General features: G+C 25.9%; 1 protein-coding gene across 2 annotated transcripts in view; it reads right to left on the bottom strand.

Annotated features, from left to right (window-relative positions):
- LOC101240135 (rho guanine nucleotide exchange factor 10) overlaps nucleotides 1-12764 on the bottom strand; it is a 77525-nt gene that overhangs the window by 21768 nt on the left and 42993 nt on the right. For both annotated transcript variants that reach the window (XM_065800491.1, XM_065800492.1), the window contains exons 9-14: nucleotides 9894-10148; nucleotides 9614-9667; nucleotides 9438-9526; nucleotides 9191-9336; nucleotides 3724-3824; nucleotides 3029-3141 (exon numbers count right to left, since the gene is read on the bottom strand). In XM_065800491.1, coding sequence (XP_065656563.1) covers nucleotides 3029-3141; nucleotides 3724-3824; nucleotides 9191-9336; nucleotides 9438-9526; nucleotides 9614-9667; nucleotides 9894-10148 — 758 coding nt within the window. The remainder of the gene's footprint in view (nucleotides 1-3028; nucleotides 3142-3723; nucleotides 3825-9190; nucleotides 9337-9437; nucleotides 9527-9613; nucleotides 9668-9893; nucleotides 10149-12764) is intronic.

Genomic DNA, 12764 nt, shown 5'->3' with positions numbered 1-12764 from the left:
TTTGATAACAAACTGATGACATTTTTATGAATTTCACTACTTTTTGTCAATTCATAAAATTTCAGGGTAGTCAACATTAATCTCATTGTCTACTGATTTAAAACTAAAATTGTCATCATAAATTCCATGTTCATCCTCTTCTGAGCCACTGTCTGTTTCCTTGGGAACTGGTACATTAATGTCTTTATTTTTCTTGTATACCATGTCACATACACCAAGATACATTGCATGATTAAAGCAAAACTGATCAACTATGTCCTTTAACTGCATGAGTTTCTTGTTGATTGCTGCACCATCTTGAGTAGAACCTACTACATCTCTTTGCATACACACACCAAATGAATTTAAATGATCCTTAATATTTTGTATTAAGTTTTCAGTTGGACAGGAACCATAAATCCTAATGAGGCTAGTTTTATAGGTTTTCTTACATTCGCTTTCATGCAGGTTGACACCAATGTACCTTCTGTGCCTCAAAGATGTGTATTCATCATGCGTTAAGCTGAACTTATGTCCCATTTTAATTTTTTCAATAATTTCTTGTTTCATCACTTCCTTTTTATCAGAAAAATCTTGATGGATTAAATTCATCACAGTTGTTGGACTTTTAGGAAGATGATTTCCTCTTTGTTGAATCAATGAGCAAATAAATTTGTTGTTTGTTATCATATAAATTGAAACACTGTCTCTAGCTATATCAGCTAGAATTTCTTTAAGGTTTGTTTTTTGTAAATAACTGTCCATGGTTTTAATTTTTTTTTCCGGTGGTGGATTTGAGCTGCTGCTTGATTCTCCAGTTGAAGGGCTATTGATAGTAATTTCATGATGCAAAATATGACTCTGCAAAGTAATTGTGGATACACCGGAACATTTTACAGCAGAACTACATCTATTACATATACCTTCAACTTTTGATTTGAAAATTTTATACCAGGCAGCAAATTTTCATACTGATGACATGATTTATCTAGGAGATGTATTTTCAAAATATATTTTTAGGATAAGAAATAAAAAATAAGAAATAAAAATCAATGAAAAAAAAGGAAACATTATTGTGAATTATTTTTATTACATACCTATAGATTATTATTTTGTTGAACCAAAACAAACACTAAAAATACCCGTATGTTTTTTTAAGGAATAAAAACTCTTTAATATAACTTATTAGCCATTATATTTGAGTATTCTAATACTTTATATTTGAATATATTTTTGTTTTATTCAATATTTGAAAAAATAATTATGGAATACTTGAATTATTTTGAAAATGAAAAGACATGTTATGCTTTCCAGCAAAATACTATCTGAATAATAAAATAAAAATTTAATTACTTACAAATTTGATCTTTTATACTCTTCTATAATAAATAAACATTCGAAAGACATAAAAAAAAAAATGCAAAAACCTTTTTTGAAAACCGATGGTTTTTATTTATATCGGTTTTGACCAAAAACTGTGGTTGTCAGTTATCAGTTAAAACCGATTAGAAACCCTAGCTGAAAATAAAAAGTAAATTTATAAGATAAATAATCTATCAAAAAAAAAATCTTAAAGAAAAAGAAAAAATTTAAGCTCAAAAAACTAAAATTTGAAAAGGAAAATATATTTATATTTCATTTTTTAAAAATTACTATATTATGCGAAATGCTTTGTTAACTTTTAAATACATAAAATATTACGTAAATATATTAAATACATAAATAATGTAATTAAATACATAGTTAAATATGATATAAAAATGCATAATAAAATACAAAATTACTAAATACATCAATTACTATGTAAATATATTAAATACATAAATTATTAAGTTTACTTATTATTTTATTAAATAAAGTAACAAATTATTTATAATGTTTACAATAAACACATTTTATTTAAATTATCAAAGTATGTTACAAGTAATTACGTTTATATAAATATGTATTTTTGTATTAATCTTTTCAAACTTTTTCTTGGATTAATTTTGTAAACACTTTTTTAATAGCGAAAATTTTTAGCGCGAAAAAAATGTTATGTAACAATTCAAATTTAATAGTGTAATAAAAAGTACTGGTTACTAAAAGCATCAAAATAACTATTACGTTAAAATTTTTATAAAATAAATTTATAAAAAGGGGTTTATAAAAGCAAAAATATTTGTTTGAAATTTATAAAAACCATCGAACAAAAAAAAAAACAAAAAAATACTAAACTATAAATTGAAATTAACTAATTACAACGTTTTAATACGAATGATAAAAACCGGGTTACTTAATTCAAAAAAATGTAATGCGTTGACGTCTTTTAAAAAATGAATAAAATCAAAAAAATGATGTATTTTCTTAACGTGGTTCAACTTCAATTTTGGTTTGTGTAAAAAATAAAAAGTTCAAAAAATAAAGTTTATACAATACTGAATTTATTAATAATTTTAGAACAAATAAAATGATTAGAAAATAAATGCACATAAGATATATGTCTGAGAAAATGGCTGATATTTTTTACCAGACAAGTGCCGGACAATGTCCGATATTCACACTTATTTCGAGCCTTGTATATATATATATATATATATATATATATATATATATATATATATATATATATATATATATATATATATATATATATATATATATATATATATATGTATACATATATAAACTTCCTTTTTAAATTTTTTGAAAAAACTTGCTGAATTTAAAAATGGATTAAAAAAAAACGATTTTAAAACTCAAAATGTAAAAAATATATTTATAAAGACTCTGTCTACCTAAATCTGCCTAAGTCTACCTAAGTAAACATATATACAACAAAAAAAAAAATCTTTTTAGCCTTGAATACTAAGTCCTGCCAATTTGACTGTTAAACTAAATTTGGACAGTGCTTAAGTTATAAAATAAAAGATTTTGGTTCTACTAAAAATTTTAATTTTTTAACTAGTAAACTAATAAACTTTAAAAAAAAGTGTGTATATGTGCACACATAACACACTTGTGACACACGCACCTGAATATATCATTATATATAACAAAAAAAACTCACTTTATATCGGGTATCGATAACTCAATCCAATGCATCTTTGCAAGTGCCATTTCTCCTCGCAATACATTGTTTACATCCTTAAACCAGTCATTTACTTTATGGATATCCATAAACTTAATAAAAGATAATTAGAAGTTATAAATTATCTATAAATATACACTGTACCTTTTTCTGTAAAGTGTCTGTTAAGGTTTTAAAAAAAGTTAAAGTACTGGAAAAAAGGTTTTGAAAAAGGGTTCTTATTTTAGTTCCGTTCAATTTTAGTTCAAATCAGCCATATTTACATATATATTTATTCAAATTTACAATTTTAAGCACATTTTAATGTGTTACTTTATTGTGCTGCTATTTGTTTTTGTTATGACACTATGTTTATTATTTGTTTTTGTTATGAAACTATGTTTATCATTTGTTTTTGTTATGACACTATGTTTATTACTTGTTTTTGTTATTACACTATGTTTATTACTTGTTTTTGTTATGACACTATGTTTATTACTTGTTTTTGTTATTACACTATGTTTATTACTTGTTTTTGTTATTACACTATGTTTATTTCTTGTTTTGATAATTGTTTCATTAGTAAACATCTAAATAAATTTATGCTGTGTTTAAAAATGTTTGTAAATTTAATACTTATTTGATTTACATTAACAATAAAATATATATAGTTACAAAAAAAAACTAATGCATACCTTGTAAGATCTTTTAAGTGTGGCGACAAGACCACATATTTGACCAATCACAGTAATATCATGTTGCATATCATTAATTCTTTCAGAAGTAGGACAATTTGCTATTTAAATTTAAAAAATTTTAAAACATTAATACTATTTCTTTATTATTATTACAAAATAAATGTAAATAGTGTTTGTGAATTTTTAAATAATAAATATATAATAAATAAAAATAATTACTGTATACTTTTTATATAGTAAATATAATTATAAACTTGTAATTGTTTAAACAATTTTTAACATGCATTAGTTTAGATAATTACAATTTTAAGCTAACCAGATAAACTATTAATGGTTTGAACTATTTCAGTAAAAAAATTGCCATTGCTCTTTGGTCCTAATATAGACAAACTTTTACAATCTCTCCAATATAAGATGTGGTTATTTCAAATTTGTAAAATTCAATAAACATTAAACATTTAACTAAGGGACAAGAAAAATCATATTTAACCATATAAGACATTGTTAAAAATGAAAATTACATTTTTTTAATGTTAATCAACTGAAACTTACATTGGCATCTGGTCATAAGCTAAATGATTTGATTATCAGTACCTTTTAGTTTAAAATTTGATACAGATTTTTGATATTAATTATCAGCATCTTCATTATTATCATCATCTGTTTGGTCTTATCAAGTTTACAAGGATATTTATGTTTGGTCTCATCAAGTTTATAAGGCTATTCATGTTTGGTCTCATCAAATTTATAAGGATATTTATGTTTGGTCTCATCAAGTTTATAAGGATACTTATGTTTGGTCTCATCAAGTTTATAAGGATATTTATGTTTGGTCTCTTTAAGTTTATAAGACTATTTATGTTTAGTCTCATAAGTTTATAAGGATATCAATGTTTAGTCTAATCAGATTAAACACCTCAATTAATTAAAGACGTTTTTTAGTTCTTTAGGTTAATGAAAAAATGAACCAATCATATTATACCAAGTTTTGGTAATCAAAGACATTTTGGTTAATAGCTTTTAAAAACTAATCTTATAAATATAACGTATGAGAAGCTGTTTAAGCGCTTTTGATTTCAAATAACCTAATAAATAAGAAATATGTTTGTATTTTTTTTATATATTAAACTTAAATGACAAAGAAAAAAAGACAGAATTAGACTCTATTGTACATTCAGTAGTAGACAGCGTTGGAGATCAATCTTTTACATTTTTGCATACTTTTTTACAAATTTTGTTATTTATTTCTCCTAGCACTTGATTATTCAATCACAAGTCGACTAGAATAGAAAGTCAAGGTGAACAAACCAACTACCACTCTATTGGACCTTGTTCATTGTTAAGAAACTTTTTGTCTAGCAAATTTCTCACCTCAAAAGAACAGTGTAGTGAAGCACCACCTTATTTAAAATCCATATACTGAAATTTTACTTGAACCCATAAAAAGTTGTTTCGAGTTTGCAAATTAACTTTGTTGACTTGAATGTCAAAAAAGTATTGATTAATGAGACCACTTAAAGTTATTCCACATCATAACATTATTCTTTGTCTTGCGCTTGATAACAGGAAACTGTGTTAGGGTAGGCCCAATAAGTTTAAATATGTAAATAAATTTTATACAAACAAAAAACATTAAAAAAATCACACATTGTCCACAAATTCTCTAATTTTAACAAGGTTTATAATAAATTGCACAATGGCCAAAATTGAGATTAACTAGATAAAACTATTTATCTATGCATTTTTTTCTGCCCATTAACAACCTTAATAATAACATTAATAACCATTAACATTTAGGTTTTAATGTGATCAGCTAGTTTTATTACATGTGATTAGCGATAAACTTTTTCCTGTAAAAAAAAATTTAATTCTAGTTTAAATAAAACTTTTTGGCCAATTTAGTGATGCAATAGAATGAATTAGCATATTTTGTCAAAATTTTTATTTTTAATAGAACCAAATAGAAATATTGCTAAATTGGCTTCAACACTGTTTTCTACAAATGATACAAGCTTAGTAAGTGTTCGGTCTACATATTTATATTAAATACTTATATGTTATTCGTAAATATGTAATTTAAGTCCAAACTACAAACATGTGAACAATTAAAGCACTCAGTTATGCAGAACTTTATATGATACTTTTTAATATAAAAGTGCCATTTTTTTAACCAGTTGCACAACAATGTCTGGAAAATTTTCTTTTTTATCTGACAAACACATAAAGCATAGTAAAAGGACATCAATTGTTTTTGAATGTGAACACTACCCTGAATCAACCACCAGTCTATGTTCATTTCTGAACCTAGATTGAACATAACTTTATTTGGGTTTTACTTTATCTTTGTCTGCAGCAGATATAGATGCCTATTTCTTTATTTGTGCTTTGAAGTTGAATTATAGGTAAACAATCAGTGCTACAAACCTATGCAAGAAGTGTTGACAATACTTTCTATTCATACTTTGATCCAGTTGGAGTTAATGGAACCTTAAAAACAATAGGAAGCTAGTTCATTTGGCTACATGTTGAATCACTAATTGAACAGCACTGAATAGAATTAGAAAAAAATGCAGAGACTTTCTTGCTATCTATCTTAGATAAAGTAGCACCACTAGGAAATTGATGCTCTGCATTCAACTTATTTGTTATTTCCTTCACAAACCTAAAGGACGCAACTGTTGTTTCCTTCATAAACCTAAAGGCCAGTAAAAATTGATGGTGGATGTGGATTTCTTCTAATAATCTTTTCTCTTCACCACAGAATTCAGCAATCTCAAGTGAAACAGCAGGTAAGAAACTAACTGGCCTCTTAAACGAAGCTTTTGCTTGTCAGCTTCTTTCATATTCTTTGGCAATAGTGTATAAAATACAGACACCAACTAATTTGCATAATTCGGCTCCGTCAAAAATACCAATGATGACATCAAAATTTGGATCTGCTGACTTTTTAATCAACAAATTATTTCCTGAAAAAAGTAAAGATTTCCTAGTGTGGTAAATAATTTCGATTGATTTATCAGGAACTTTGGTGAACTGTTCTACATGGTTTATAAAATCTTGAAGAAGTTGTTTCAAAACTGAAGGGTAAAACTTGCCAATATCGTATTGAATGAAAGTACATTTATTAGTTGGCCTAAATATATGGTCTTAATACTATATAGAGATGATGGTCTTTACTGCTTCTATAAGATCAATGGTCCTCAATTGGAAAAAAAAAAGGAAAATCTAATAAAAATTTTTAAAGATAATTTTAATCTTAATATCACTATCAGATCAAACTTAAAAACTGTAAATTGATATCACATTTGACCTTTCTGAGAACTCTTGTAAACCACATAGAAAATCAGGAGATAATCCCTTATATTTTAACATTAATTCCAATCATCCACCAAACATTAAATCGATACCAAAAATGATCTCTTATTACATCAGTAATATATCTTCAAACAAAGAAGCTTTTTATAGAGCCGCACCATTTTATAATAATGCTCTCAATTGTTGTGGATTCAAAGATAAGATTAATTTCATTCCAAATATCCAGAAATATTATACAAAATCTCAAAAAAGAAACATCTGGTTTAACCCACTCTATTCGCTTAACGTCAGAACAAATGTAGTAAAAACATTTTTGAGTACAATTTATAAATGTTTCCTTAAATTTTACAAACTTTTTTAGTTATAGCTTCCAAGCATCAAGAGTATTATTACTTCTCATAATAAAAACATGCTATTTAATTCTCATAAAAAAGCCATTCAATTATGCAGGTGTCGACAAACCACCTTATGCCCACTCAATGGAAATGCTTACAAAAAATCTTATTTATATTTGCAACACAAAAACTCACCAAAAAGAAGAAGGGTATTATTAGATTGGGCTTACTGAAAAAAATTTTAAAGGCAGGTGGAATAAACATAAAAACTCTTTTGTTTATGAAGGTAAGACCAACTCCACTGAACTTTCGAAACTTGTGTGGGAATGGAAAAATAAAACTTTAGAATCTATACAAAAATGAAATATTCTCAATCAAGCAGAGCCATTCAAACCTGGTGCTAAATTTTGCAATTTATGCTTGACAGAAAAATACCACATTATTACATCACCATTAAATTTGCTTAATAAACGAATCGAGCTTGCGTCAAAATGCCACCATGAAAATAAATTTCTAATAAAGAACTTTAATGTTATCAAAGCGGACACTCTATAGCATTTTTTGTATATAACTTTTGTTGCTACTTTTTTGTTGTTGTTACATCTGATGATTGCTATTGCGTGAAACTTTAGTTATGTAATTGAAATATATCTAAATAATTATTTAGTTTTCGCTATATTATTTGCTCTACCAATTATAACATGCTGTTTAAGTATTCTTACTGGAAATATTAACACAATTCCTACAATATATATATATATATATATATATATATATATATATATATATATATATATATATATATATATATATATATATTATATATATATATATATATATATATATATATATATATATATATATATATATGGCGCCAGGTGGCAGCTTATTTTGCAAAATTGTTACATAAAGCATTAAACATAAATATACCTGGCTATAAAAGTAGGATTTAGCAAGAATAAAAACATTTTCTTAAATCAAAGCAAAAATTACATAACAAAATATGTCATAACAACAATAAAATATGCCATAACAAGCATATTGTATGTTGCTAAAAAACTGTTTTTGTATATTGATTTTAATTATAAATGCAGATAATAAAGTAACAGTATAATAATTTAAAAAGTGCAATACTTAACATAAATATTATTTTATTTTTCATATTATAACTATTTCTTTAAAATTTGCATAAATCTCCACTTTTAACTATATAATTTGAATAATCATTAACTTTTTAATTTGCATAAATTTTCACTTCAACCACAATATTTGTCTAATCATTTACTTTTTTTATTGAAAATAAGAATTGTAATGGTTTAAAACCATCGACATGCAAAATCTAACTTTAGTTGTTATACTTTCGTAACAAGCCCATTGTGTATTGACTTTTTTTAAAAAAAAAAAAAATGTATTTTAAGATTTAGCCTATATTTTTATCATATGTTGTAATATATATTTATATAAATTTACAACTGTTTATATATTTATGTTGTTATATATATTAATAAATATTTATAAGTGTGCAAATTATTAACTTTAAATAACAAGGACTAACAATGATATTTGGTATAGATTTTTAAAAAAAAAATTTTTTAATTTCTTTTTCTAATGTATTTGGTACTACTTGTTTTTTTTTCCATAAAATGTTTAAATAAAAATGTTTTTCTAATAAAATATTTAAACAAAAAAACAACAAAAGAACATCAAAGCATCAAAATTAATTTTTATAAATAATTTAATAAATCTTTTTTTATAAAAACAACAAGAACAAAAAATATAAGTTATTGATCTTATTTCCAGCTAAAAATACTTACAAAAAATAGATTGCTTGTTGAAATTCTTGTTTTGTATCATGCTTAAAGAGATGCCTTTTCCTTCTTGAGTTACATCTACATCAATAATTGGCACACACCATTTGACTTCGTACCTTTTGCTGGACATTTTTTTTAATTTCTGGTGTCTCAAAGTAAAGTTTATTTAATATAAATTTTTTTCAAATAATAATTTGCTTCTAAACATTCTTTTGTTAAAACCTTGAAAAAAGTTCATTTTTTAACTTACTTATGTAAAAGACTTGCACATACCAACATATCACTTAACATAAACAACTGGCGATGCTTTGCTTTTGTTATACTCCCATCTTTAATAACCTGGCATCATTAAAATAGAAAAAACAAAATTCATTGTATGGAAATTTTTATTTTATTGCCAACAAATATGAAAGCAATATATCTTACACATTGTATCATATTATCTTGTCGCACAAAATATCTTTTACTTGATGCAAATGACTTGATAAAAAAATTTTAAAATCATGAAAAAAAAATCAACTACAACAACAATAATAATAATAGAGAACAACAGTAAAATTAATAAAAACAACAATAATAACAAAAGTTAACTCATTAAATATACAAAACAAAAGTAATAAATAAAAAAAAAAAAAAAAATTAAAATAACTCTATTACTTTAAAGAAATAATAAGATAAAATTAAAGAATAAAAATAGGTTTAAAACCTTTGAAAGGCCAATACAGTGCATATCCAATTGCTTCACTTTATGTTTCAATAAAGTATCTCTTCTTTTTTCTGCTAGAGTTTCAGACAAACATTCCAGCTGCGTTAGAGACATTTGTAATGCCAGCCTATCTGAATGTGGAAATGGAGTAACTTTCATAAGTGCTTGAACCAAGACAACAAGCTGTGGTATAACCATCAATGGTTGCCTCATTAAATGGTATAAAGACTGGTGGTTATGGAGATAATGACGATACTAAATGTTAATTTAAAAGTTTTTTAAAAATAAATTAAAACTTATAACACTTATATAAATAATACAGAAATTAATTTTTAGGAGCAGGTAAGAATTTAGGGCTTAATACTAAAACTACTAAGTGCAAATCCTCTACAGGTCAACACCAGAAAGAACATCCATTTATAAAGCATTGCCAGAACTTTTCCATATTGTCATATTTAAATAAGAATTTTTTTATTTCACACATTTGTATACACACATATATACCATACTATTACTGAATTATCTGAAGTAAAGAAGTTAAAAGGTGGACTAAACTCAATATTTAAATTTAAAAAATGCAGAGCATTGTAAATCTTACAATTTACGACCAAACAATGTCTTGATAAAATCTAATAACTTACAAAACTAGTTTCATCAACTATCTTTATGGGATTTTTTCCTTTGTACTGTAATATTGTATAATTTTTGTGCTAAAACTGACTATAATAATGTATACATTTTAGGATTTTTGAAAAACAAAAAGTTATAACACAGAAAAAAATATTAGTACTGTAAGATCCAATTAGAATTAAGTAGTGGAATAATATAGATTTTAGTTAAACATCTTCCCTAATGCACCTAATTAGATGCACTCACTATTTCTTGGTGTTAAAAGTGAAGAACTAAATTTGGTCCAGGTACACCTTACTTTTACTTAATACCTCTTCTGATCCACTAGTTAATATTATGATTTTTCATGTTCTTCTGATCCATTAGCTAGACTCCAAAACAATCATACATACCATAAAAACATACCAAAACACCACTAATAATTCCAATTTCTCAATATATTCAGTACATTTTCTTCATCAAAAAACTAACAATATTAAAAGCAACTTGTATACCATAATGATGTTGTAGACTAATGGTAAAACATTTGGCTAACAACTGAGATTCAAATCTATCCTACATCTTTGAAGTACCTTGTTCAACATTTCTTCACATTGTGTTAAACAAGCATTAGAGTTTAAGGTTGAGAGAGTTGCATATAAAATAAATAAATATATATATATATTTATAAATATACATATATATTTATATATATTTATATAAATATATACTAATATATATATATATATATATATATATATATATATATATATATATATATATATATATATATATATATATATATATATATATATATATATATATATATATGAATGCTACCCACTGAACAATATTCTTTTTAAAAAATCACTCTAGAACTTGCCTTAAACAATAAATATTGGATTTTTTACTCTTTTTTCTGGTCTAAAACCAAGCTGCATGTTTTCGAAAGATAGACCGCTTTTTATTTTGTTAGCAATAATTCTAAAAATCTATAATCTTCATTACCTGGTAAGCAATTTTATTCCTCAATGTCTATCTTTAATGTTTGTAAACCTCTTTTATAAATGTCCTTAAATGTTTACCATTCAACTCATCTTCTAATCATTTGGAAATTTAGCTTTTTATACAATTACATATAAAGATCTGATGCCTATTAAACACTCACACCTACTAAAGCATACAACAACTCAGGCATCAGAAGGAACTTTATCCTAGCTAAACTGAGCCCTCTGAATAACTAAACTCATACCACTAAGGTAGGCTTTAGTGACTTCTGGAAAATCTTTATCAGTATCAATAATAAGAGCAAATCTGTTATTCCACCTCTCTTGTATGGTTTAGACTTTGTCACCTTGCCTTGAGACAAAGCTGAATTGTTTGAACTTTTCATCAATATTATCTCTTGATTCCACTAGTTGCGTTCTACCTGATACTGTTGTCAATCAGGTTGATCCATTACTTGACATTTGTATCATTCCAGCGTCTGTATCTAAAGTGATTTCCTGCTCAGACTATTACAGCTTGTGATCCAGACAACATACCTTTTTTAGTCTAGCAGAAGTGTTCTCCAGAGCTGTCATCCATACTTTCAAAACTATTTCACATGTGCTTATCGGAGTCTTGCTTTCCGGCATGCTGGAAAACAGCATCTGTTATCCCTATTTTCAAAAAATTCTGGAGAGCGATCTGACTGGTCTTACTACTGCCCCATTAGTCTTCTTCCTATCGTAAGCAAGGTTTTCCAATCTTTAATTAACAAACACTTAATCTCTCATCTTGAATCTAATAACTTACTTTCTGATCATCCACATGGGTTTCGATCTTCTCGTTCTACAGCTGATCTGCTAACAGTAATAACTGATACGTTTTATTGTGCATTATATAGAGGTGGAGAGATTATGGCTATCACTCTTGACATTTCTAAAGCTTTTGATAAAGTTTAGCATGCTGGTCTACTCCATAAGCTTTCTTCTTATAGTGTATCTGATAGCATCTTTAATATAATTGAGTCCTTCTTTTCCAATCATAGTATAAAAGTTGTCCTCGATGGACAGCACTCTTCTTCTTATTCTGTAACTGCAATGGTTCCTCAAGGTTCAATCCTTGGCCCCATACTTTTTTTAATTTGCATTAATGATCTTCCAGATATTTTCACATCTAAGGTGGCATTGTTTGCTGATGATACTACCATTTATTCTTGTCATGATAAGACGCCAATACTCTAAGATTGCTTGGAGGGGGCATTAGAGCTTGAAAAGG

This window comes from Hydra vulgaris, chromosome 06 (genome assembly GCF_038396675.1).
Source record: "Hydra vulgaris chromosome 06, alternate assembly HydraT2T_AEP".
NCBI classification, from domain to species: Eukaryota; Metazoa; Cnidaria; class Hydrozoa; order Anthoathecata; family Hydridae; genus Hydra; species Hydra vulgaris.
This window is presented reverse-complemented; position numbering and strand designations above follow the sequence as displayed.